This window comes from Lontra canadensis, unplaced genomic scaffold (assembly GCF_010015895.1).
Source record: "Lontra canadensis isolate GAN:19392208 unplaced genomic scaffold, GSC_riverotter_1.0 scaffold102, whole genome shotgun sequence".
Lineage (NCBI taxonomy): Eukaryota > Metazoa > Chordata > Mammalia > Carnivora > Mustelidae > Lontra > Lontra canadensis.
In genome coordinates this window covers 4140415-4168172 of record NW_022631096.1, presented here as the reverse complement: position 1 = coordinate 4168172, position 27758 = coordinate 4140415, and the positions used below count along the sequence as shown (strand labels likewise).

Below are 27758 nucleotides of genomic sequence, written 5' to 3'. Positions count from 1 at the left end.
TACGGTCTGTTGGTGTTTGGGACACATTCACATATACTCAGGCAGAATGTCATTTGGTGGAAAGCCTGAGGCTGTCCAGGCACTCTTGAAAAAAATAAACAAAACAAGTCATACCAGGCAAGAAGGGAGAATAGGATGGAAAAGGAATCTTGAGTGAGAAAAGAAGTTTCACCTGTACTACACTACCCCTTGGTGGGATAGGATTTCAGACCCAGGAAACACAGCTGCTGTCAAACTTCTGGGTGATTTCCACCCCTGAAGACCCCCGAAAGCTTGCCACAGGCTGGGAGCATGGGTCTACACCCCTTCTTGGGATTACCACCACACCACCTGAGTTTCTAGACAGGGATGGTTGAGAGCCATGTGGTGACTAAACATCACAGAGCAGTCCCTTGGAACACAAAGCTGGTGGTGGCAGCAGGTAGCCCTGAGGAGACAGCTGGCCTTTCTTACCAGGGGAAACTCTTCTTCTACAGAAGGAAAGGCTATCCCAGCAAATATGCCACCTCTCTGAGTGACCAGAATCAAGCTGGAAAGAAAACATCCTCTTGTCCTAAATGTCCCTGTATATTTGTGACCTAAAAATGTATGTAGAAATTTTCATACTGAGGAAAATGTTGGTTCCTCTCAGCAGAAGATTTCATTTATTCCAGAAATTCTCCACAATGGGCCATTGGATTACTCCAATGCCCTAAGATTTTTGCAACAGAAATTTTAGACTTTTCATTAATGGTAGAAATTTCTTTATTGACATAGTCTCTGAATGAGTCAAGGCCTTCAAAGGCAATATTAGCATAATTTAAAGGACCTCTTTGGGTGGACTGTCCTCTTCCCCCTGCCAGGAGCTTACTCATTTCTACAGAACAGGGAAATTGGAGCAACTTGGGCAGCCTGACAGAGCACAGAGAAAGTGGCATGTGGGTAACGAAGGACGGTTCAGGACACCAGATACTCAGAGAAACTTCAAGGACCTGCAGACAGACATCTCTGTGGGTTGTAGAAACATGAAAGGAGCTTAATGACATGACTCGGGTCCAACCCACATTTTCCCAAGACCTCCTTGCACGTCCCTTCTTCCCGAGAATTTGAACACAGACATTTGATGAAGATCTAATTCGATGAGGATCTAAATCCAGTTCACCTGCAAACGTTGCTCTCGGTGACTTCACACCTCATATTTGCAACCCCCTGCTGACCTTTTTCCCATTTTGCCCCATGGATCCCAGGAGGCCACTGGAAATCTAAGTAAAGCTCTAGCCTGATTTGACAGATGTCGGGCAGGGTGTAAAATGGGGGCTGCATTTTAAAAAATCCCCTTATTTTCCTGAATTAGCATTTATTCCAAATGTTAATGCCTATGGGCTTTCCTTGGACTTACAATCAGAGAGAACAGGCGAAGCTCAGACCCATCTTCATCCTGTTCCATAACAGTAAAGCAAAAGATAAGAAAGGGGGTGGGGAATGGATGATACAGGCTGCAGATGGAGAGGCCAGGACACAGGTGGGGGTCACTTCTGCAAGGAAAGGTGCAATTTTCCAACACTGTCCACATTCCCTGACGAATCATCACTCGTGGAAGGCTCTTGCCAATCACAAATCACATGCACGTTGGCCATTCCTGACAAAAATGTTCATGCATAGTTATGACCTGATCGAGGCAACATTGAAAAAACAAGAGGAAAATCATGAGGAGAAAGGCATGGGCAACACAACTATTTAAGACCGCACCCAAGTCACACCTGTGCCTTCTAGACACACTCACTCCTTCTAGACACTCTACAACAGACCTATTTCCCTAGGATGACTAGTCACCACCGCATATGGCAGGCGTATTTCACGGCAGAAGTATTTCACACAAAATGCTGAGTGTGCCATCATTTCATGGTCATTTTGTGCCGTAACACATCTGTTCATGAGCTGATACGACACAACCAATGGCCAGCTCCCGAGTCAGCGAGAAACCCAAGTCAGGAACAATTGCACCTTTCTTTGCCACGGTTTGATTTTCAACTAGATGACCTGCTGTGTCATTCCCCCAGAAACTGAGGTGGAGTCCTCTGCTAAGGTAATGGGTTTACCCCGAAAAGCAAGCCAGAATCCATTTTCTATGCTAGTCCCCCAAACTGTTGCTCTTTGTCAAGAAAAATAAACCCAAATAAAGCAAATGGTAGCTCATTTTTGCGAGAGCGAGCTGTCTTCTGATTAAGAATATAGTTTTTTTTAAATCACATTATTACTTTCTTCCTAATATTTAACATTACTTAATGCAGTTTCCTGCTGTAATTAATAGTAGCATGCTGTTGGATCTACTATTATCTCAGAGCCCAGTGAAGCGAACCTTTGGCTGGCAGAGGAGACACAACTCATTTCATATACTGAAAGCAAAAGAAAACTTCGTACAAAAAAGAAGAGTATTTCAATGGATGTGCCATTACAAGACGTACTGATCGGGCGCTACTAGAAGCAAACGGAGGGACAGTTGCAAGTCTTGCAAATCATACATCCCGTCAACATCAGAATGCAATGCACGAGAAGCCAGCAAAAACTGAATATATGGGAGGTTTTGCTGAAATACTGTGGAAAAGCAATCACAGTAACTGTACAAAACTTGCTCTCAACATAACAGAACATAAAGGCACCATTGATATCTTTCTCGTTTTGAAATACTGTAAAAAATTGCTACATATGGCACATAACACATTTTACATACATATATTTAATTTATAAAAGTTTTTTTTCCTGTTTTCTATTTGCAGAACTGCTAAAATAAAATAAATTGTTTAATTTAAGGTGGAATACTTTATTATATAAAATAAAGTTTTACAGGTGAATCTATGTGTTTATTTCGGTTTTATACAGCGATAGGGTCTTGGTTAGCGATTACACTAGACAGCCTGGCCTGCAATTCCTCCTGCGTCGAGAAGCGGGCTGCTGGGTTAGTCCTGCTGTCCGCCAGGCGGAAGGCAGGTGCTTCAAGACTGGCTGCCAGGGGGTTCTGAATGCCCAGGAAGGGTGTATCCTCCCCTACCCTCTCATCTTCTGTTTCACTCTCTGAGTTAGTGCCCTCAGCGCTTGCGTTGCTGTCCATTTCCAACCTGTTGGCGATGTGGCCATTGGGCTTGGTTCTTTTGGCCCGCCGGCTACTGGTGAGTTTCTTAACAGGTTCTTGAGCTGGCTCGTACTCCTGGGTGGTTTCGTACTCCTCATCCTCCACTATCCTCAAGGGGCTAGGGGGCAGGCTGTTGCTCTCATGGGCGGGGTTGTGGTGGAAGGAGTTGAACTGCTGAGGGTGATGGTCATACTTCTCCCGCAGCCTTGGTGGTGTCACCAGAAGCAAAGGTCTCTCTTCTTCCACGAAGGGGCTGACTGCCATGACGGGCATGGATACCGTCGTGCTGGACGCAGGTGGAGACATTTCCGAAGGGGGCGATTTGGGGGAGCTTGGCGTGTGGAAATCTACAGGTGACATACGAGCCGGGGTGGTCATTGCTGACACATACCTGTGTGAGCACAGAATACCCCGCATGAGTGTGACATAAGAAAAGGCAGAGAGTAGGGAGGGTAAGGGGACAGAAGGCATGATATCATAGATTCAGAAAACAAAGAATTTCTATGCATTATACACTTCTGGATTTTTAACACTAAGGACATTTGGCACCCTTGGAATCTAGAATTATGTAGCCAAGAGTTTCCTCACGGGAGTACATGCAAAGATCAGCTAGATTGCCTAACTCATCCAAGCTTTGGGGATTTGCAAGTTCATCGTGATTTTAAATAAAAGCATCAGAGTCAGGACAAGAGGGCACTGGGTCCTGGAAACCTTTCAGTGTACAAGGACCAAGGCGCAGGGATTTGGAAGGGAAAGAAGTATTACTTAAATACTATACCTTCCTAAAGGCCAAGGGGTCTTAGAGAATGAAGCCCAAATGGGGAATGGAGGAAGATCTAAGATGAGTTGCTGAGAGCTGGATCTGCATGCATTTGGATCTGTGTGCCTTGTTTCTCCTTAGCTCAGCTATAAGGTTATGTCTTATGAAAAAAAAAGAGCATAGTAACTTAGATTTATTCCTGGTAACAGTGTAACACATTTGTGTGCTTTCAGTTTTTCCATGAAATGCTACTTCTTTTAACATTCTATTTGCAACTCTCCATCCCAGTGACCAAGACATTTAGAAATAAGCTGGAGAGAACCTTATGTTGGTGCTCTAGGTACTTCCAAGCTCCAGTCTACCTCTTGTCAAAAACCCATGGCTACATCAGTCTTTGGCTTAGCTTTTGTGACTGCTCAGGGCTGGCTGTACCATGTTACCTCACGTCACGTTATATCCAGTAGTGCTCTGTAAATCTCATTGTCAAGACATTGAATGCATTTTTTTTTTTTTTTTTTAAACCATGTCATGATTTCTTTCTCCAGAACAAGAAAGGCCTGAGTTAGCACTGAAGAAGATGTGGCTTATTCAGAGTCACATTTCTCAACTTTGATAAAAATGCTGCCAATGCATAGCACCAAAACACTTTTTTCTTCACGCTGGCATTCACAGAGTCTAATTTGACAAGACCTGTGATGACACAGGACACCATTATTTGAACTCTAGCTAACAGGAACAGGAAACCTATTAACTTTCCTGCTCTTCTGCCATGATTCAGAGTCATACAGATGTGAGGTCTAGCTGTGTCTAAAACAGGAAGGTGTTTAGAGATGGAAATACTTGGGGCTCGACGCTCCAACTTCTGTTCTGGGGATACTTAAATTAAGCTCTCTGAGAAGTGCTAATCCAGATTCAGCCAACACATAAAGGTGATTCATCTTTTCTCTCCAAGCTCTCGAGGTTCAGGTGGATTCTGCGGTCCTAGATAGTATTTGTGGTGTGCACGGACGCCTACCACGGCAGGAAAACGTCAGCCTTTAGAGAGAAATATCACATGGAGTGATGAAGACAGAATTGATCCCTCGCCTCTTTCTCCGGTCCCAAAAAAGACTGGATTAAGATAGAGTTTCTTAATACATAAAGATACAATTATATGAATTTAAGACTGAGGTTTTTAAACCAGTTTGGGACCATGCCTACATTTTCACAGATGAATGACAGAGCAACCTCTCATTCCAAAAAGCTCTGAAATACCATTTTGGGGTAAAGACCCTCGAAGAAGAGATCAGCAAGCTCTCCAGGACCTGCTGGCCCAGAACCAGTCATCCTTCATTACTTCATTACTTCATTACTTCAAGGACTTCCCAGATAGTCCATGAGTGGAAAGGGTCCGTTAGCATTATCCCTACCCACGTAACTAGGTATGGAATGGACATCACGTAAACATTTCAGCAAGTGGTCAAGGATTACACTGAGATCATCATACAGTAAACAAACAGGCAGTATCCCTCTGGATTTGGAAACAAACAAGTAACAACTTACTGATACTGCCACAAATGCTGGTTGGCTGTAACTCTCTCCCAATTTAAATGAAAATGAATAAAGAGAATCTATGAATTCAGTATTCCTATGAAGGATCTCTTACTTTCCTTCCCTCTGTTTTTGATTTTACCTTGTCTATAACCCTTGCGCCCCCCCCCCCAAACCAATCCAATATCCCCAGAAGAAAGCCAGAACATTCTGGAATAGAGCAATATCTGCTTTGAAAACTCCCTGCGAAGACTGCGTCAGCAGCATACAAAAGATTTACTTGTCCCTTCTTTTCGAATTCTGTAAAAGGGATACTATATGGTGGAACGTAAGCAGTTCCCCATGAGAGTCAGCAATGACACAGCCCTTGATTTGATTTAACAGAGGCTGGAAGGTAAGAAAAAGTTAGCATCCGAGATCACGAGACCAGCTAGACCGGAATTTGGATAACTTGGCAAATTCGAATTATAGAAGGGTCCTTCTCGATTACTGGTGCTATCTCTCTAAAGTTACAACCGAGAAAACAGAGGCTCAGAGTGGGTGTGAGCCTAAGGTCAGAGCTGCGACCTCTGGGTTACCTGCCCCTGACACGTCAAATCAGTCCCGCTCCTTAAGAATCTGTCGCCCGTTGGCCCCTGGGACCATGCGAGCAGCTCAGAAGAAATGAGTTCAGTCAAACAAAAAGATGACTTCATCAACTAGGGAACTGGAAGGGGCAACTGCCGCCCCTTAGTCTCGTTGGAGCAGAGTTCCGTAGGTGAGACCACGGGTGCTCATGGGGATTCTGCTACTGGGTTGCTTTCTCCTCTGGGGTAGTTTTGCCCTTCGGTTTTACCTTTCACTATGAGGAGAGTCTCGGTAGGAGTCAGGGGTTTCTCTAGCATGCCTGAGGAAGCTGTTACATTCGCGAGGGCCTCCCAAGCCATTAAGTCGTCCTCGTGGGCCCCCGGTTGGGCTGGTGTGTCTGCTGTTTTCTACTGATGACATCATGATTACAGAGTGACTTTCCGAAAGGATGCTTTCAGTGTGCCCATTGCTCCAGCTGGAGGGGAAACGGGAGAGGAAAAGAGAGATACATATGTATTTTTTAAGGATCTGCAAAAATGGAAATGAAAGGAAGCGATCTGGTAACTATTCCGCTTAGGTCTATCAGCATTTGATGACAACGTTACTCATCTCAGAATAGAATTAGTATTACTTGCTCTAGAGAGGATCTTGATTTTGTTTGGCTTTGTAAGGATAGAGTTTATTTACTTGTTCATCCATTCAACACATATTTACCAAATGTCAGTATGTACTAAGTGTTCTTACAATCTCTCTGTTCTCGAGAGGCTTAGGTTAAGGAGACACTTGGCCCATAAACGACACTGGGCAGCCCCGTGTTGCCCTTGGTAGCATGCTCTCACACGGGAATCCCCGAGGTTAAGTTCAGCTGTTGGACATTTCCAAGGGCAGCCCAGTCACTGGAAGGGGTGAACTTCTAATTACTATTGAGCATCTAGGACACACATTTTCTATTGTAGCAATTCAGTGAGTAGTCAGGCATGAATAAAGACAATCTCTAAAATGGGGAACAACAATCCTGTGAGTAGGTCTTATTTTTCCTTTCAGTACTGAAAAACTGGGAGGCTGCAATTTAAACAGCAATTAAATGGCAGAGTCACTTGATGTCCAAAGTCTGTTTTTGTCCCGAATCATACATTTTGCTATATGTCCTTGCCTCCTATGTGTCTCCTGCTCCCTTATTAGGCAGTGAGAGCAAAAGGCAAGGTCTAGAAGTTCTCTTGTGGAGTAGTGCCATGCAATGGTTTTCACTCTCATACCTGTGGCTGGGAGTCTGGGTAACGGTGGTGGAGTGGTGAGCTGTTGAGGTGTAGTGACTGGTGGAAAACGATGTCTCCGCTTCTCTCTCAACAATATGCTCACTAGAGATGACATTTTTAGATACGTATTGCTGGATAAACAAAGAGACACAACTTGAAGATTCCTATTAATCAAAACAGGAACATCATCATCATCACACACAAAACCTGCTCTCCTACATATACTTCATGATACATTCTATTTTGCCATCGGCCAGATGGCAAATCCCTTCCTGGCTATATGGCCTTTCAATTCAGTAAATGAAATTAATGAAGCATCCTTTGGAGGCGCACGTAGTGTGGCTTCGGAGATCTTAACTGCATCTTATCAGAAACAGAACTAGTTCTTCCATCTCATTTCCAACCAATAACACGGGTGGAATTCAAGATAAATTTCTGCCCCAGGTTTGTTTTTGTCATAGTTGTTGTGGGTGAAGAAGATTAACAGATGGCTGAAGGAAACAAAAGCATAGAGATGGCTTGTCTTATCCCAAATTTCAAGTCAGGAGAGGATATTTTTTAAAAATTTAAAAAAATTTTTTTACAATCTCTGTATTTTATTTTATTTTTTTTTTTTATTTTTTTTTTTTTTAAAGATTTTATTTATTTATTTGACACAGAGAGATCACAAGTAGACAGAGAGGCAGGCAGAGAGAGAGGGAAGCAGGCTCCCCGCTGAGCAGAGAGCCCGATGCGGGACTCGATCCCAGGACCCTGAGATCATGACCTGAGCTGAAGGCAGCGGCTTAACCCACTGAGCCACCCAGGTGCCCACAATCTCTGTATTTTAGATCTACTTTACTTTTTCAGTTTCCAAGGGCCCATGTTGCCCTGATGATAGCACTGAAATTTTCAACTTGTTGTCCATGGTAAGGCTAACAAGGCCACTGAGAGATCTGAAGGACTTAGAGAAGCTGTCAAGGTCACACATCTTGACAGAGCACACAATATACAGAAGGCCTATATATAGCGCAAGTAGATTCTACTTATTTTCATCACCAAATCGCATGAGCTATTCCTGCCTTCAATCAGTGAAAGAGATACATTTCGAAGTTGTGTTTAAATGCTGTTCGTTTTACACCAAATTGAATTGAGAAACGGAAAAAGGCATGGAAAAGAACACTCTCAGATGAAGTGGGCACTTTATAAGCAAGGGGCTGTGGGCTGTAAAAGAACCTGATGTATTTATGGAAACCCCAAAAATATAGAACTTGAGTTATGCTTAAAACTCTCTAGTTGGTTCTCTTAGTGAAAAGGCTAGCCCATGTAGCTCTTTCTGGGACGTGCGGTTCACTTGCTTTAAGGAAAAGATGGGGAGGTCATGATTCATGAGCTCTTTCTAGACCGTGTACCGTCTCCCTCTTGGTCCTTGAAAGACAATGGAAGCTTGGTGAGTCTAATGAAAATAATACTTAACAATTATCGACCACACACTGCATGTCACTGGGCTAAGTGTTTTATATGGATTGCCTTGTTTAATGCTCAAAGAACTTTTTGGAGTAAGTGTTATTTTTAGGCCTGCTGTCCTAATGAAGAAATGGGGTTTAGACAGATTAAATAAAGCCCAAAGTAACACAGCCTGCGAGATAATTGGAATGCGAACAGCCATTCTGCTTCCTATATATTATAACAGACATAGTGACAGATTGTAGGTGTGTCTGCATGGACTGAATGCATTTATCAACTGTGCAGAACATTCTAATGAACACTGGTAAGGGGAGGGAAGCAGCCAAAGGAACTAATGTATCAGCATGTTACTCCTCTCTGGAAGGTCCTTGCTACAAGACTTGCTGCCAGCTGACTAACCAGCAACTCTGAACTTGGGTCTAGGATACATTTACTCCACAAATATATTTTTTCTATAGGATACAAAAAATAGTAATGCAATGTAACCTTCAAGCTTTGCCTATAAAAAGCCAAACACCTGAGGGAAATGCAGAGAACAGGAAAAATTACAGTGGAATAGGGAGAATGATACTTTAAAAGCCAGGGAAGCGGAGTCCAGCTCTGGCCCTCATCTGTAAAAAGGAGAGGTTTGAAAGATCACATCCAAAGACTCTCCAGAATGTAATATTCTATGACCTAGTTATATTTAAAAGCCAAGTGCTTGGTAAATTTTAAACAGAATATTTGAGTCATCAAAGATATATTTAATCTGGAGAGTTTGACATCAGGTAGAAAGAGTCAGAGAACAAGAAAGCATTATGTTCTCCCACTTTGGCTACTGAGAAGGGAGTTCGGTAAGTCATTTGGCCCTTGCAAGCCCTAACTTCTTCCTTTGTAAATCAGAATCAGTAAATCATCAGGTCCTGGGAGATGCCTCTAATAAAAGTCACTCCGAAGCCCTTAGCTCGGTTATCAGTACTTGGTTGTCAGACACTGGAGGAGCCTTCATTTTCAAATCATGAAAAAATAAATTCCTTCTGATTCTTGGATCATTAATTACATTATTTTTCTATGTGTTTTTCTTTTCTTTCTTCCAGTTAGGCCCTCCCTGTAGAACAAACCCAGTATTATTATTCCAACCCCTTAATGAACACTTTATGAGAGGAAATGTACTGTTCTTACAGTAACCAAATCCACTTTAAAAAATGTTCCCATTATTTTGTCCTGGTGAAACCCTGGATTCCTGGAAGCCATGGTGATTAATGACAGTAGCTAAGAGCCTAAGAGCTTTAGATAATAAACGTCAAGGTGCCTGAACGGAGGAGAGATGCTGAGCTTTTCCACTGGCCAGACTCAACATACATTCACCAGCTGGACGTTCTCGGGGGGCGGGTTGGGGTGGTGAGGCCCGTTGGCTATGTTCACCATGTTGTTGCGTTCAGACCGCAGACTCTGCCGAAGACGGTCATGAAGCTTTTTCCGTTGTTTCCTGGATATGAAAAAGGGAAGATTTATTTTTTTTTCTATCATTTACATTTCTTGGTACAGTTCACTCTTGATTCTACCAACATGGAAGTCAAGTAGGAGATTGGTGGAGGATATGCCACTCCGTCTCAGAATCTGCCTACGAACAGAGGTGGAATCACACAGTCTTAGCGAATACGTTTAAGGAGCTGGGGTGGGGATTCTTACAGAAATCTAACTGGACTGCTGAGAGATAGGAAAAAAAAAAAGAAGACAAGATAAACCAAGTTGATATTTGGCTCAAATGCCAACTTTCGCGATCTATCCATCTTTGTCCGAGTCTTACAGATGGTCATTTGTCTTAGGTACCAATTTGTGCCATGTGATTGATAAGGCTGATTTCATTCATAATTTTGCCTGTGTGTCTCTTAAGGAGATGAGGTTAATTTTGAATCTGTACCTTCTACATGGTGGGTGTGCATGAATGGCATTGTACAAGACAGGAGCTAGGTACATATTTTGCCCGTAGATTTAGCATAGTTATAACATGATCTTACTCTAGTAACACTTTTTGGTAGAACTAGGTAATGGATATTAAAATACTGAGATTGAATCTAATAAGACTCAGAAGGTACATTCCAGGAAGGCTTATCTCTATCGCTTATGCAGTCCTGGCAATTCATGAAATCAGGGGTATTAAGAAAATGCCATCCTCCTTCTTAATTTTAGGGTCTAATAACATACTGTCTTTGTTCCTCAAGCAACATTCAGATCATGATAATATCCGCCCCCAAGATTGGTCAGAGAGTTTATGTGATGAAGCAACAAAACAAAACTGTTAACATTATTTCCTATTTGAAGCAGAAGTTCTATGTAAGAGAGAAACGTGAAGGGAATTCGGGTCACACGGTAATTCTATTTGTTGATATGGACCCAGTGGAAGGGACCAGACACACTGAGCACAAATCTGCTTTAATGTTTTCTTTTCTTTCAAAGCAAGATTTGCTTGATTCTCCTCCCATGAGATTCCTTTTGTACATCCCGCACTTTGAGAACATTTGAACTGGTAAGCTCATTAGAGGGAACAAGCAAATCATCGCAATAATGTTTTAAAAACCTTCACTGCCACCACTGCCAAAAAATAGTTTCCTTTAGCTCCTAAGTCTGAGTGCAGAGTGGGACACAATTTCAGCAGTGCCATGACAGGCACACCTTGGGTGCCTACCATTGTCCTCTCAGGATGTGGTGGGCCCACCCTCGTCCACACATACCTGCCCCACAAGCCCGTCCCTCCAACCCTTGCCCAGGTCACAGGTCACAGCTAATGACCACAAGTCTTCTGAACCTTTTCACATAAATAGGCAAAGCTTTCTAGTTACAGAAAAAGTCCTCAAAATAGATTACTTAGAGGGGAAAAAAATGAGCAGAAACGCCCCCCTGCCTCCCCACTCCCGCTTTTCAAGACTAGGCTGTTGCAAACACTCTCTGCAGAGCCCTGGGCCAGCTAAGCCGTCTTCTCTGTGCTGAGGGGAGAGAGGCACGGAGGAGGAAGGTTTACTTGGTTTTGCAGTAGGCCACCACACACATGATGCCAACCACAAGCAAGGCGATGCAGATGCCGGTGATGGTCAGCACTCTCTTCTGGTAGAGCTCCTCCGCTTCTGGAAAGGGATGAGAGCACACGTCACCAAAGCCCCCTTACACTCACCAGGACTTAACAACTGAATAGTTGGCATGCGGCATGGCACTGTCCATGTTCACAAGAAAGTAAATATGTGACAGTTCATCACTTCTGCAGACATACTTAAGGTACAGCATACGCTGCGTTATACTCTGAGCTTAAACAGCTAAGGCAGCTGGGGCCATTTGCAATAAGAAATTATACTATTAAATTACTTTACTTAAAAGCTACAAATATATATGCATTAAACTGGCAAATCATAAACATTAATTAGAAAATAATGATTTAGTTAAAACTGTAGTTTTTAATTAAACAAACCAAAACTCTTGCAAAGGCAACAGGAATCAAAGCCAATAAAAGGAGCTGGTATTGGAACCACTGGGGCAGTCCTCGCCCTCGTCTCTCCCCCGTTCCCCCCTCCCAAATCTCTTTTGATTTCCCAGCCAGTTTATATTCCGGTGGTCTTTACAAGGAGCCATTTCTAACTTAAGAAATAAAGTCAAATACATTTGCAAACATGAGCTTGACTTGTAGTTAGCAACAATACCGAGGCAGGATCCCTACAATTTAAAGGTAACATGTGAACATGTTATAAGTGCCACGGTGGGGAGAGCAGGGCACTGTATCAGAGAAAATCCAATATGGTGGGTAGGATAGTCAGGGGCCAAGATGGAGATTTGTCCTTTGAAGGACAATTATTATCACTTCACTGACTGTACTTAGAAACCTAATTGATGTGTGTAAAGAAACCACTAGCACACGGGATATGCGACTTGGACTAGATTGTACAGCCCTATAGTGAGGGCGTGGCATGTCAGCTCAAGGAGGTCACACGAGGGGAGGGTGATGCTTAGAACTTTGGGTTCTTCAATGCAACCAGTCTTTTATTCATGGAAGTCTTTCTATTTGCAAATCCGTTTTGGGGAGGGATCCCTTGTTTATACTTTGGTAGGTCAGGCTCTTCTTGAGATTGGCAGATTTAATGGCGAACCTGATCTCTTAGGAACTGAGCCTCCAACCAGTCTAATTACATTTATTGGAGGACATTCACAAGTTCACTGACGAAGAGAACTCAGACTGGTACATCATAAACATTGTAAGCTGAACTTGCCAAATTGATTAATGAGCTGGTCAAAAACCGGGGGGGTATTATACAAATCGAGGTCTCTTATCTGGACATCAACATGGGGCCTTAGGGAACATTTTCAATTTTCTTTACTGAAAGAGGGCGAGTTGCAGGAAGTTTTCTTGAAATGAAAAAGTGCATTTTAATTTCTGTGATACAGTAGACCTTATCATTAAACAAAACATTTCCTACAAGCCAAGCCCATGGTAATCAAATTCTAGTTAACAGGTCAGGAACATTGTCAAATCAAATTAATATAGCACTGATTATTAACAGGAGGAGAAGGAGAATAGAAGTCAGTGGGTAAAAGACTAGAATGCTGCAGAAATTATACAAAAACAAACCAAAAGGGTCGGAAGTGGGAGGGGGGAAAAAACAAACCCAGAGGACAGACAGACTGACAGAATGACGGAGAGAGGGAGGAAGGCAGGTGGGAGGGAAAACAAGATTAAAAGTGAAGGAGCCATCTGAAGTCCCTGGGACTGCATGCCTGATACTAAGGGAGGAAAAATAAATAAACAAAAGAAAAGCAGAGGGAGGAAATGCTGGGTGGGAAGAGAGGGTGGGTGCGAAGTCGGAAGGGTGACCCCATACAGCATAACGCCTACCCTAGGCTGGCCGTCACGTGGAAGCCACAATTAGGAAGCAAAGCAGCTGGTGCATTGCAGTGAGACAATGACCCAGGAGACATAGAGTGGGGTCACATATTTTTGTGCCGAGAAAGTCAGCTGAGGATGTGGAATGTGAATGCTTCTGTGTTAATTGCGGTGTCTGTTGCCTCCCCTCCCCCGGAGCCCCAGGACAGGGAATCACATTTGACAAGGTGGTAATCTGTGAGCGGGTGCCCCAGGGATCTCCTCGGAGACCTGGCCCGTGGATTGGTTTTAGCGTTAGTCTAAGAAGGAGAGGCGGTGCCCCCCCACCCCGTCCCCGCCAACCCCAGTCCCTTCTCGAGGGGCCCGGGGGTTGCAGGGCTCCTCTGGGTGTGACCGGTTGGTTTAGAAACAGCCACGTTCAAGTATCATTGCCACGAAAACGAAATCCCTGCTTTACCGTGCCCTCTTTCGCTCACTCTCTTGGCTTCTTTTGAAAGGGTGAGGGCTTGGTAGCTCTGGCATTTTAACACCCCATCTTTAGAAAAAGCTGGGAAGTTACTTCTGACAACTACAAAAATGGGATGTATCTAAGGACTGAAGGGGGAAAGGGCATCCTGGGTACTCCTGGGGATTCCGTTGACAAGATTGTTGGTGGTTGCTAATCATAAAAGAATAGATCGACCTCAGGTTGTCAGCAAATGTGGCACGCTGACTCACCGCTCTGCCCAGGTTATGTGGGAAGACACATGTTTTTCCAGTGAAATTGGTCACGGAAATAAAAAGGCAAGCTCAGTGAAGGCCAAATTGTATAAAGCCAAAGTGCTAAAATGAACCAAATGAAAGACAAGGCCCTTAGAATACAGATGTAGGATTAAGATTCTGTATTCACAACAGCATTTACTGAATACATTCTATGTTTCTCATCTTCGTTTATATTTCACTTTCCAGTGATTTACTAGATCAGGGGATTCCCCCCCACCACCACATTACGAATGTGTTAAAAAACTACTTGATGAACAATCATATAAACAATGGGTTCTTTTCACCCCCGTTACCCTTATTTTTTTCCCTAGTGTGACAGGGTCAGTAGGGCAAGAGCAAATTAGAGGCAGTGCTGAAAAAAAGAATCTGTCAGTCCAGTTGGCGGATCTGCCGTAATGAATGGAAATGCTTCTGAGTCTTTACTCTATGGTTTGGCTGGACGCATTGAAGTCAATCAGATCAAGCATGTTTTCCAGTCTGATCTAGCCAGGCTAAGAGACAGAAGCCTTGTCTTTCTCACTGTTAATTGACCTTTAAGGTCTGATTTTCCTTAAAGGGAATGTTCTGGCTTAGTACACTGGCTGTCATGGGACTATGGAGTCTCTGGACCGTGTGCCTTTAAGAGGTACACCGGTGCCAGCACCATGTACCTTTCCTGACCCTTTAGATCACGCTGAGGGAGAAGTCCTATATCTGAACTACCCATTGCCCTACCTCATTGTCTGGGAATAGAAATATTAAATTCTAGTTAGACCCTAAAATGATTAAAATGGGACAGAGATGCTATTAAGGAAAAGGAGGAGGTGATGGTAGATTTTATTCCTCCCTGCAGGAAAGGCTGGTAAGCCTTTTTAGTAGTGGGACAATTTTTATCCTGAGGGAGGTGATCTGAACAGATCCCTCTCGTCAAGTAGATAACCTGCCACCTGAGCGGCGTTGGTGGGAGCTCTCGAGCTTCTCACTCTTGGGAGATGTTCTCCGATGTGCAAAGGATCACTCACATGTAAGCGGGGGTTTTCTCAACAAATGAATAGTTTCTCTTCAAAGTTTTTTTGGGGGTGGGGATGGGCAATTGGTTGAGTTTCTATCCCTGTCACAGACAGAACTTACAACAGCCTTATTTTACAGAAATTATGGAACGTAGATTAGGTATGGTCTGTGATACTCTCATCTAAAAGAGAGTAGTAGCTATGCTGCAGGGCACCCGCATTACATGATGTCATCGACACCAGCTGCTAATCAGGACATCACTTTGTTGACCCACGGCCACATTCCAGCACTGCGGGAGGTGTTCAGGGAGCCTCTGGGATGACAGAATGGCTTCCCTCTACTCTCGAGACTGGCCCTGTCTCCCAATTATTTAGGACAAAAGCCTTCAAAGGGACTATGCCCCAGATTCATAGGCTCATAAGAGATACTATTTTATGTTTACAGTGTGAACATTTCTATTTGATTACAGGTCTGGATAATCTAAGTGACTCAAGGTTAATTCCATTAGCACTAGAATTTCCACCTAAAATAGCACTGGGTGTATTTCTTTCTGTTTTCTATTTCCTTGTTCCTAAGATAATGAAGTTGACTAGAGGAGGGACTGGATATCCCCAGAAAATCAGAGTCTGTGGATACAATATTGTGTTGCAGTATAAGGGCTTTCTATGTTACTGTATCAAGTGGGTGATTTTTTACAGTGTATGTCACATTCTCATCTGCCTAAGCTGTGGTGTGTTTTTTAAGCTGATGCATTTAGAGCTTCTTTTGTTCTCTCAGGCCTGGTTTGATTCCTCCCATAGCCTTACGCACCTCTCCGACTTACTCCCCCCACCGACTTACTCCCCCCACTCCCACCAGCCTCCTGACCCCTCCCCCCCGCACCCCCGCCCACTCTGAAATAACAGCCTGGTCAGATCCAATCAGAGGGTCAAGGAACGTGGGCTATATGTGACTTTGCAGTAGGTGATGTGATTTTTAAACTCTAAGTGAAGTGTGGGAATCTAGAAACTGCTGCACTCAGTGACATTTCGGTAAACTAATCATGGATTAGAAGCAGAGAAATCATTGTTATAGCTGTATGATCCCTTCTGAAGGAAAAGGAAATTAGTTAGGAACTGGAAGGTAAGAGTAGGAAGGGAAAAGATTTCAGCTCATAGGTTCTAAATTCTGCAGGCTAAAAGGAATGATGATTGGTTCATACCCATAAATTCAATCCCAAGATGCTCTGCCAATGCAGAAAGTTGACAAAAAAAAGAAAGAAAGGGAAAAAAGTTTCAGAAAAGAGCAATACACTGCACTCCAAAACACATTACACATGACTATTAACGGCTCTCTGGGCGTGCACATTGAACAAGACAAATGGCGGGTGGTTAAGGAAGCAGTGCTCAGGTACGCCTCCTTGAGTCCGCATAGGGAACTTCTCTTTTTAAAGAGGTGTGCAAATACCAGCACACCCTGTCTTTATTAACCCTTAAAAGACCTTACTGAGGGAGAAGTTGTACTGCTGAACTATCCTCTGCGGTACTTAATCCTCTGGGAACAGAAATACCGTATTTCTAATGAAAAATTAAAAAAAGGCATTCGGTATTATTTCATTCCTCTCTTGAAAAGGCAGAAGCAAGGTGCCAGGGAGGTGATTTTGTTTTTTACCCCAAGGCACACAGTGGCAGAGCCAGGAGTAGAAGCCAAGAGTACCACAATTTGGTCTGAAATTTTTATTGCGTTGGATTCACATTTTTCCAAGTTTGGACAGTCACGCTCTACACATTTCTTGTTGTTTGGTTATAAAAAAAACAAAAAACAAAACCAAAAACAAAGAAAAAAAAAACCTATCTCCTTTTCTGCTCCTAACTTTTCACTTTCTCCACCACTTATATAACGTTTCATTCACAGAAAGCAACAAACGCTTCTGCCCAAAAAGCCAGAGAGGGAATTGGGATTGGGGCACAGATCTGGCTTCCAGATTTTCCCAGTAACTCCTCTGTGGCATTGGACAACCCTCATTGCCTCATTTTTCCAAAGAGTTAAAAAAAAAAAAAAGAGGCTTCAGGAAGGATCCAATTCTTGAGGTCCTTAGTTAATGTAGGACTCCCTCAAATAACAACCAATTCAGTGGGCACTCCACGGTGCTGAGCTCCGCCGCCCACATGAGGGCACATGGCTCAGAGGTGTTGCAGGGCTGCCCCGGAGGGGGTTCAAAGGCGCGAGCTCACAGCCCACAGTCCTGGCAGATGTGTCCCTGGAGGCTCTCGGATGTCAGGACTAGCAGAACCTATACAGCCTCCAGTGAAGAAATGGGGAACATGGGCCAATTAAAAATAAATCCCCCAAACCTCCAGAAATTATACTTTCCATTCTTGAAGCAAAAATTGTGAATGAGTTTCATCAGGTGGGACCCTTTAGGATTCCTTACTTGCCTGCATGTGGTGGAGAGGCATGTGGAAAGGAAGGGCGGAATGAAAACGGAGATTCAGGGTCTCAATCCCTCGCTGCAGAGATACCATGGTGGTCCAAAAAATAGGACACGGCACCTCTTGAGTTTGAAAACATGCAGTTGAGGGGTAGTTCTTGTACAGAAACATCAGTTTGGGCATGGACAAATCATTTCAAGTACAGAGCAGAAAATCAAGTGTGCTGGCTTGTCTTGGTTCTAGGTCCTGCCTCTGCCATTGATCTGTGCAGTGACTTTGGACCAATTAACTTCTCACTGACAAAATGCTTAGGATCCTCACACATGTGTCACAGGGAGACACTGTGGAATAAAGGAGCCATGAAATATGGAGGCTAACAGCGAAAGGGTTAAGAGCTCAGAAAACAGACCTATCTGGAGATTTACCTTGGGCCACTTAATTGCATGGAGGTTTATTTTTAACTAATTAATGGCTAGGAAAACTCTGAAAGCTTCTGGGGTATACCCAAGAATTTAGACTTTAAAAACTTTCCCCCTCTTAAGGAAATGAAGCTTCCAGATTAAAAAAGAAATCAAAGAGTACATCAAGTAACAATAATGTAGAATAGTTCAGTCTGCCCTGGGTAAGGGTACTCAGGCAAATAACCTAAACTTTTCATAAATGAAAAGCCAGAGGATTTAGGATTAAATCGGTTGCACAAGGTTCACAGTAAAATCACAATTTATTCAAATCCAAATAAACTTCACTTGTTTCTGTGCGACACTCATTTTGACAAAATGGCGGCCTCCCCGACCATCTGCTCCCTTTATATAAATTTTGGGACATCAAGTACAAGAATTCATTTTCCAAGGAAGTGATAATAAATTTCCTTACACATTTCCTTGAAGATGTGACTCAGTTTTTCTCCCTAGAATCCCTTCCATCTTATGCCTTTTCCTCCTACCGGTCAGTAATAATTTAAGGGTTAAAATCAAGAGAGATCGACAGAAACTTTTTCCAGAGAATCATTATTCCATGCCTACATGAACACTGCTAATGATCTATATTAGTTGCGTAGAAAGCTTGGTTAAGTCTTCAATAAAATTAGTAGCATGCCCATGCATACATATTACTGCATTTACAGTTTTATAGGTAAGTCTGTGAGCCTAACTATAATTTCATTTCATGGGAAGTCATTCATATCAGGCAGCTCCAATTTCAAATAATTCAAAGGGAAATTGGTACTTAAAATTGGAATCTCTTCTGGCCATAAGCCCTAACAAGGAAACAAGCAGAGGAAACATGCATCAGTCATTCTCAATGTGGAGCAGATACTGCTCTAATTTATTCTTACTATTGGTGGCTACATTCCTTTCATTGTGAGTCAAGAAAAGCAGAATACACAAATAATTTTAATTTTTGAAAAGGTTATTACTTTCTATCTGTTCTATTTAATCTAATGTTGTCTTAGGCTCATTATGTATCATACGCTTCCTATTGCACTTCTGTCTAGCCACTACATTTTTCAAATTAAATTAATAATTCAAAAACACAAAGGTTACTGTAAACAATTGTTTCCTTTTCTACATGTGATTTCCTGCTATGCAGTAAGCAATCTAAAAAATTAATTTAAATCTAAGAGTCTGCAGAAACTAATAAATATTGACTCACTAATCCTTTGCTTTAGGAATTTATAATTGTTTGAAGAGAACTGATTAACCTGTAGGCTAATTTAAATTCTCAATTGCATCAGAGAAAAGAACAGTAAGACACCTTTTTTTTAAACCAAAATTTATCTGTGCATGCATTTTGTGGTTTCTGTTAAAATGTGATGACATTCAGGATTTTACTCTTTAATATCTTGGTCCTCCTTATGCAAATAATATCAAAGACATAGGTAGAGTCCTGACTCGCTGCAGCCCTGAGACTTCTTAAGAGGTCTGTCAAGGCTAGTGCTAAATGGGACCAATTTACTATCTGACTTTGAGTTTTTGACTTACCTTTACAGGTACTTTTTTCCCCCACATATACAAATCCGTATTGCCACTGAGCCTTTTGAAATGTAATAGGAGACTTTCTCTTCGCTCCCAAGTTTTCCCGGGCACATGAGCACACTCTCCGACACACATGCAATAAAGTCTCACTAACACTCAGCTGGGCTTTGTGACAATTTGTCATGGACCGTGCCTTTATTCTACTGTCAGCAAGATACACATGTTGGATAAATAAATAGCTTCAGAACATCTAGAAATCAACACAAGTCATTTATGCACTAGGAACCTCTGATTCAAAATTACGTTTAAGGATATCTGTTGGGTTTACTCATTCCAAGAATATGCTTGAAAGTTCTAAAATTGTAGTCTTTAAGAATATTCTGTAATTTGGGCGATTTGATAACTACTTCCTATTATATTTTAGTTTATGCATGACATACTCGCCCCATACTACCTCTACTGAAGCTGTGAATGCTTTTTTGTTCTGTCCAATAAGTCTATAAATCTGTTATGAACTGTTGGTACTCCCCCCAACATACCCCACAGTGATGAACACAGTCCTTTAAAGAAGGAATTCTGTGTTAAGATAGGTCAAATTTGAAGCTGACTAACCTTGACAACATTTTCCTAGAAAGTATGCCAAAGATGTTTCATTTTGAGGCAAATGGCTGCCTTCAAGAAAGCCCTATAAAATATATATTTGTTCTTTCCTTTCATACTTTAAATCCGTTTTTACAAATCGATAAATGCCCACAGGATACTCTGGCCAGAAAAAACTGCATCAAATCCTAATAATGTAAGTTATGCATTAATAAGCATTTTAAAAAGTGTACCTTTTTTAGAATAAGTTATGCATTAATAAGCATTTTAAAAAGTGTACCTTTTTTAGAACGCCATACTTCGATTGGAAAATGTAGTTTGGTAAAGTTGAAAAAAATGTTTCTCTCCACAGCTTTTCTTTTAAAATTTATATATGTGTTTCAGACATTCTGAACACAATTAAGTTTTTAATCGTTACCACTGTGGTGACATTTTTTATTCATCGTGTACACGACATTGCTACTTGAACATAAAGTTCTTAAAGCAGCACAATTTATTTTCCTGCCTTCTCTATAGGGATTTGCATTGCATTGCGTTGAGAACTTAAGGCATTGGGGTTAGGAAATTAACTCTGGGCAAGACAATTTTGGAAAGCAATTTCTGAAAGGTGTTTCTTGAATTTCTAGCTCTGAGGTGGCATCGAAGCCTGGCCATTTACAGCTTCTGTTCAGAAATGTGCTTCCTATCAATCTTTGTTACCTCTGGGTAAATAGGAACACTGCCTTCCTGGATATCTTCCAGCAGTGCGGTCGAAAGCTTACTGAAGAATTTATTTAAGGAATCACACTCTGATTGGATAGTGGCTATTTGGAAATATCTTAGGAAAAATGATCTAAAATAGAAGTTGAAAACATTTTCTCTGGTTACTACTGTCAGACCTAAACTGCATCATTATTTGGGGAAATAGCTTCATTTTTAAAAAAATGCTTTTCTCTAGATAGGGGCCTAACACAGCCTCCAGGGCACAATAGAACTCTACATAACACCAAAAATTTAAGTGTAATATAAATGTTCGGAATTTTCACAAAATTCTAAAATACGATGCTGTTGTTATTTACACAGGCAGGTGATTTGCTACATCTGTGGTTTTGAATAAAAACTGATTTCTAAAAGGAATTGCTTTACTATAATGAGTAAAATTCTATTACTTCTGTTTTTACTTTGCATCTTACCTACCTTTAAGAAGATTAATCTATAGTTATGGGGAGAAAAATCGGGTCCACTAAATGTGTATTATTTAAAGACTTGTGGATAAAGGGAAGACTGTGTTTGAAAATTTAGCAAATGCCAATTTACTAATTTTTTCCAACAGAAAGGGGCCTAGGACATAGCCTTCGATATGCTGCCTATGTAAATACACAGAAAGCACCACCTCTCTAAATAAATGATTGAATATTATGGATGTGATCTCCCCATATGCATAGGAAATTAATTTTTCCATGAAATTTATTCTTCCATGAGTGTTAACAGGAGGAGCAGAATCTTATTCTTTGCATGCATGCAAGTAAAGGGAAATCTGATTCTTTTAGGGTCCCCCAATGCCTTGCTCATATCACTGTTTCTTGTGTTACATGACTTTATACTGATAAGCCATGTGAAATGTTTTTCAGGTTCAGCAACTGACAATCCAAATCAGGGGTTGATAAATCCAGCCCACTGCCTCCTTTTGTAAATAAAATTTTATTTTATTTTATTAAGTTCAAGTTAGCCACTGTATAGTACATAGTTTCTGATGTCATGTTCAATGATTCATTAGTTGTATAAATAGACTCATTAGTTGTGTAAATAAAGTTTTAATAGTGCACAGCTATGCTTATGAGTTCACACGCTGTCTCCAGGGGCTTTTGTGCTGAGCTGGCAGAATTAGTGGTTTGTGCGGGTGATGTTATCACCTGCAAAACCTGTAGTCGTTACTCTCTGATCTTTCACAGGAAAAAAGAATTGTCGATCTCTGATCTCAAAGGATAACTACATGGAATCCACCTTAAATATAATCCTTCCAAAAGCTCCAGAAAGAAAAGCAATAGCCCAGTTCACAACAGCAGGACAAATTTCATAATTTAGTTATCCATGCAAATTACATACATGTGAAGTGGGTCATTTAGGAATGTTCAAAATCCATGAAGCCATTGAGACCCATCAAAATTTCCCAGTTCTGCATTTAAAAATCTCTATCTAGAGGTAAAGTACTATATTTCAAAGTCAATAATATTTTTACAAAACCTATTTGTTCCTAAAATTATCACTGACACTAGCATAAAGGAATGCTAACATAAATGATTGTTTAAACTAGTCCTGAATCACTTGTTTCCTAAGCAACATAAGGAGAAGCCAGGCTATCTCATTTGCTGTGCCATGTTTGTTTGTAATTTTCCTACTCAGTGCCTTTTTTAATACCTAAATGCAAACTGTTAATGAAGAGAAACATCTGAACTCTTTTTAGTATGTTTATTTGTTATAAATAACACATTCTGAGCCAAAATTAACTTACCATCATTTCAAGTGCATACTGATTACAACTTAGCAGCGTCCTTTTCAGGACATTGCCGTTTTTTATAAAGAAGATGAACTGCTTAGCAGAATGATTTTATTTTACCAATAAAAGTGAGACTTTTAAATGCCTTTATTGTGATTGCACTGTGGGATAATGACTATCGTCTTGGATCACATTATTCAGTTTCAATTTCAGAAGCATCCGGAGCCTCACACACCTATTAGTATCTCAGAGCCAACTAGTCACGAACAGAGGAAGTAATACAATCGCTTGTGTTAATGTTCTCATGCGACAGGCAGAGGCAAGTCAAGGTTAGACCTGGTAAAACGCATCTAGTTCTAGGTGAGATCTGAGGGGAGATGCAGCAACAAGAAAGCGGCACCGACTGAGCATGCTCCTACTCAGGCAGAGACAGAAAGGGAGTGGACGTACTGTAGAAGCTGGCCATTACGTAGTTTTGGCAGCGATCACCAGTAAACTCATTTGGGCACCTGAGAGAAGAAACAAAAAACAATGGTAGAAAAAACAGAGAAAAAGAGAAGAGGTGAATACACGCTAGAAAGAAGCTCCTTCAGTGTCATTTGACTGAACTTGGTGAGTTCACCCTCAGGAACTGAGTCTTTGTCCTAACCATGGTTTCCAGTCTCTGGCATTTCCTCCAAAGGACTCAAGACTGGGACAAAATGCGGTCCTCAGGTCTGTAGGGCGGAAAGATGGCGGCATCTTAAGGGTCAGTTTTCTTTCAAAGGGACTCACCTACAATGAACTCAGAGGTTTTCTTCGAGTCCGTTTTCCATCTGAGGGCTTTGGTCAAAGGTGTTAGAGGAAACTTTTTTTTTTTTTTTTTTTGGTTGGCCTGCCTGTCATGGTTGCCAGCCTTGCTGGCCATGTTGGTTGTCATTTACCTCGATGGTCTTTGGGAGTCCACGCTGGGAGAGAGTGAAACAAGCTCGTGCTGAAGGAGTTTCCGCCCCGAGTGCTTAAACCATTGTTAGGACAAAAGGAATCAGTTACCACTGAAATGTAAAACCACCAAGTGGTAGTAATTGTTGCTGTAGTTTGGGGGAGAGAGCAAATTTCAGATTATTTTAACATACTTTCTTGGTTTTGGACTTTCATGGGCACATTCTCAGTACATCTTGCTCCAGTGAATCCAGGTTGGCACCTAGAGGGCAAAAATGTGATAAGCAATAGAACGCTACAGACACTGAATTTTCAGACTGGCAATTTTCCTCCTAGGGAATATGGAGATTCCTACAATGACCTGGTGACTGAACAACAAAAAGGAAAGGAAAAGAACACATTTTTAAAAACCATGTTTCATGACAACTGTGGGGCACATATTTTGGTGGTGGTTTGCTTCGGTCTTCCTAAGGACAGCTGACTGAAATTTAACTTGAGGGAGGTTGAAAAGTTGAGCAGGGCTGACAAGGCCTGGGCCGCTAAGTCACCTTCCCTTTATGCATTTCCTTATTTGCCACTGGGCACTGACTCCTACACCTTGTTAAAACGCTGGTTTTGGTAAGGACTTCCACGGTTCCATCCATGATCTTTTATTATTTAAATGATCCTGAGCTTTTCTGTCTCTATACACTCAGTTCTGTACAGTCATGCCTACTTTTATGTTCGTTCAATCATCACACTACAATAGAAGTCGAGCACTTACATACTCTCGTGATTACAGACAAGAACAACTATATTCCCTGTTTTCTTAAAGGTACTACAAATTAGGTCTCATTTTTAATACCTCATAACAGAAAGAGGCAGACAATTGATTAGCAGACATTTCCCTTCACCCATGGATCCCAAATCAAAGGCAAATCCATTTTTAAAATTTAGACAGCTACTCTTCCCCAGTCATACTGAATAGAGGTCACTTTGTATCTAAGGTGAAACTGTCTTTCCATGGTGTAAAAATTTTCATTTTACTCAACATTCCTTCACCCACATTGTTCGTAAGGTGGTGATGTGGGGATGTGCCTAACTTTGGAAGTCCTTTCTAGTTGTTCTTTTTGTTGCCGTTATACCAGTAACTAAAGCATTTCATACTGGATTCATTGTACCCAATAACATGCTCTAGTAAATAGGGCCATCAAAAAGGTTCTAGCAAGCAAACTCATAGATGCCTGACACCTGTAGCTGTGATTACTATTAATAGTTGAGCTATACCATAACCACCATGCAAAGCATCTAATAAAACGTAGCTGTGACCTCACACACCTTGTGATTTACACATGACTCTGTCTTCTCCAGAGTAAATAAGAATAAACACTATTTTTTTTGGCATCAAAGAAATATGAATAAAACTATTCATTATTACAAGTGTAAGGGTGATATTTTTCATTCCCCTTAAAACTACATTCAATGCCAAAAAATTATTACCAAGTGATTTGTTATATCTAACTTTCCTATTTCAAGAAGAATGGCCTATAAGATAAAATACAAGCACTTCTTGATTCTTAGTCCCATGAGTTCTTGTGCAAACGTAAAGTGTCATTATGATCATTAGTGTATTATCAATAAACTTAACAACAAACATCTTGTATTGAAATAGCTCTTTTCAACCCTTAAAAACACTTTTATATTATTAAACTAGTTATTTTTGGTTAGAATATGTTTGCAGCAGTGAATAGAGGAAGATCTACCTAGAGAAATCCAGAAATAAGATCGTAGTCTGTGAGGCCGGGCCATTTTTCATACAGATGGCATTACGCATGCTTCAGTAAGAATTTCTTCACAGATATATGAGAAAAATATGTGGAAACCTGTTTCCCATAGAACTTATTTCACATAATGACTTCTGAAATACACAGGGTTTTGTTTGTGTATTTGTTTCTGAACCAGGGCTACAAATCCACATGGGCATACCCTACAGTAAGGAGGTAATCCAGAATTAAGGACACATTCCGTAATGACCATTTCATCTTACCTGTTTGCATTCTCGATAAAAATTAGAATTCTCATGATGATCACACAATAATCCACTCGTTCCATACAATGAACATGGTATAAGACATGTGAACACTGTGTGTGTGGCAGGGGATATGGGGGAGAACCATTTGAGGTAAGAAGTGCATTGATTCAAGGCTCATGAAATTAACATATAGCTGAAGAATCGTAAGTCCCTTAAGGAATGCATTTATTAGAAAATTGTCATTTATGCATCTTGGATGCCAGTTTTGAGGTGAGAAGGCACAGGACAACTAGGTGAAGCAGATAAAAAATCTTACCCAGACAATTTTCTAATTAGTCTGACTTCTAAAATGACGTTTCCTAGGAAACTGGCATTATGGCATGGTGGTTTATCTCCATCATAAGATGACATAGACTATTTGGTATAGGAACACCAGACCTGCTGAAGGTTTGCCAATCTTTTTTGGAATCTTTTTTGATGCCAGTCGTATCTGAACCAAAACTATCCTTATGCTAATGTTTGCCTTCACTCCAATAAATTTTTTTAGGGTAAAGCCTTATTATTATTCTAAGTGTGGTTCATGGACCAATATTGTCAGCATCTCCTGGGATCTTATTAGTAGAAATGCAGAATCTTGGGCCTCCAGTTCATAACTACTGAATAAGAATCTGCATTTTAATAAGATTCCTAAGAGATCTGTATGTACCTTCAAGTTCAAGGTGTCAGGGACCCTGACCTTGGAAGATGGAGACGAAGTCCTTCTGTCCTGTCACCACAGTTATCTTGCTGCTTGGTCATGGGCAATCCCTTTGACTTCATCAGGCCTCAGTATTCCTCAGTGATAAGATGAAGGGACTTAACTAAGTGATTTATCAAAGGCTCCTTTTACCACCAAGGTTCTGGGAATCAATGCTCATCCTAACACAGGGAATCACTGTATGAAAACTCTGACAGCCTTTCTTCTGAATGTGCTATGGGTGGGGGAGGACTCAAGGACTTTAAAAAAAACATTTTTGATAGGATGGATTTTTAAGAACATCATGAAGGGAAAATGAATTGCAAATACCCATTCCTAAAGCAATTCCAATGTCCAGCAACAGTCATTATGTAACTTTAAAAAAATTTTTTTTCATTGTTCCTAAATTCATTGTTTATGCACCACACCCAGTGCTCCTTGGGGACATCTGGAGTTGTTGCCAAATCAAATGGCAGAAAGCAGAGACTGAGAGAGTTTTTATGTAAGTAACCTGCTGTCTGCAGCCACGGTGTAGAGAAATCATATGCAAATGGAAGCTCATCTGATCTCTAAGCTCTGATTAACTTCTACGGAATTCCTTCTGAAAGACTGTCTGGCTTCTGACATATTTCTAAATTAGCATTCTACATTAAGCGTCCGATGGATCACTCTCTTTGGACATAAGAGTATGGTAAATTTAATCTGATTGTGAACAATATGCTTTGGCATGAGTCCGGGCCAATTCCAAGAATTTTATTTCTTAGAAGAATCTGTCTGAATAATAATCAAGCCTCTATCGTAGCCTCAAATATGTACAAATAAATATATCTATCCGAAACCATTTGTTTCATTGATCAGAGTAGAAGATGAATATTATTTTTATTTTTTTTTGTTTTAGTATTTGCTCTTAAAATGACAATTTCTATTCCACACTTGAGCTTAAGGAGATGAAAATTCACAGTTTTGTCTGAACGTAAGTATCACCTCTTCCAACTGACCCTTCCCTGACCTCCATTTCCCCATCTCCAGCTTCCACGCCCTGAATGACGATTCCCTCTTGGGCTCTTTGCTGCACCCTGTCCCAATCTCTTTCACTGTCCTTGCCTGTTTGGATTGGGATTCTTTGTGGCGAGGACAGTGGCCATATCTTGATCATTCCGTATCTCTAATTTTAACAGTGCCTACCTTGTCAAAAGCTCTCATAAAATGTTTGTTAAACCAAGCCTAAGATAGCATCAGAATGCAGTGTCCAATAAAGAACTGTATCAAGGGTGCCTGGGTGGCTCAGTGGGTTGAGCCTCTGCCTTCTGCTCAGGTCATGATCTAAGGGTCCTGGGATCGAGTCCTGCATCGGGCTCTCTGCT

General features: G+C 41.3%; 1 protein-coding gene across 9 annotated transcripts in view; it reads right to left on the bottom strand.

Moving 5' to 3' along the window:
• Positions 1–322: 322 nt before the first annotated feature.
• The window catches only part of NRG1 (neuregulin 1), a 1091656-nt gene continuing 1064220 nt past the window's right edge, over positions 323–27758 (bottom strand). For 3 of the 9 annotated variants that reach the window (XM_032838156.1, XM_032838158.1, XM_032838161.1), the window contains 7 exons: positions 23177–23235; positions 16468–16491; positions 11670–11772; positions 10010–10136; positions 7223–7386; positions 6235–6441; positions 323–3500 (listed from right to left, as the gene is read on the bottom strand). In XM_032838156.1, the coding sequence (XP_032694047.1) occupies positions 2852–3500; positions 6235–6441; positions 7223–7386; positions 10010–10136; positions 11670–11772; positions 16468–16491; positions 23177–23235 (1333 nt within the window). In that variant the 3' untranslated portion in view covers positions 323–2851. Of the gene's footprint in view, positions 3501–3770; positions 4030–6234; positions 6442–7222; positions 7387–10009; positions 10137–11669; positions 11773–16467; positions 16492–23176; positions 23236–23841; positions 23910–27758 lie in introns of those variants that run through there. The other 6 variants (XM_032838157.1, XM_032838159.1, XM_032838162.1 and 3 more) reach the window with 4 other exon arrangements.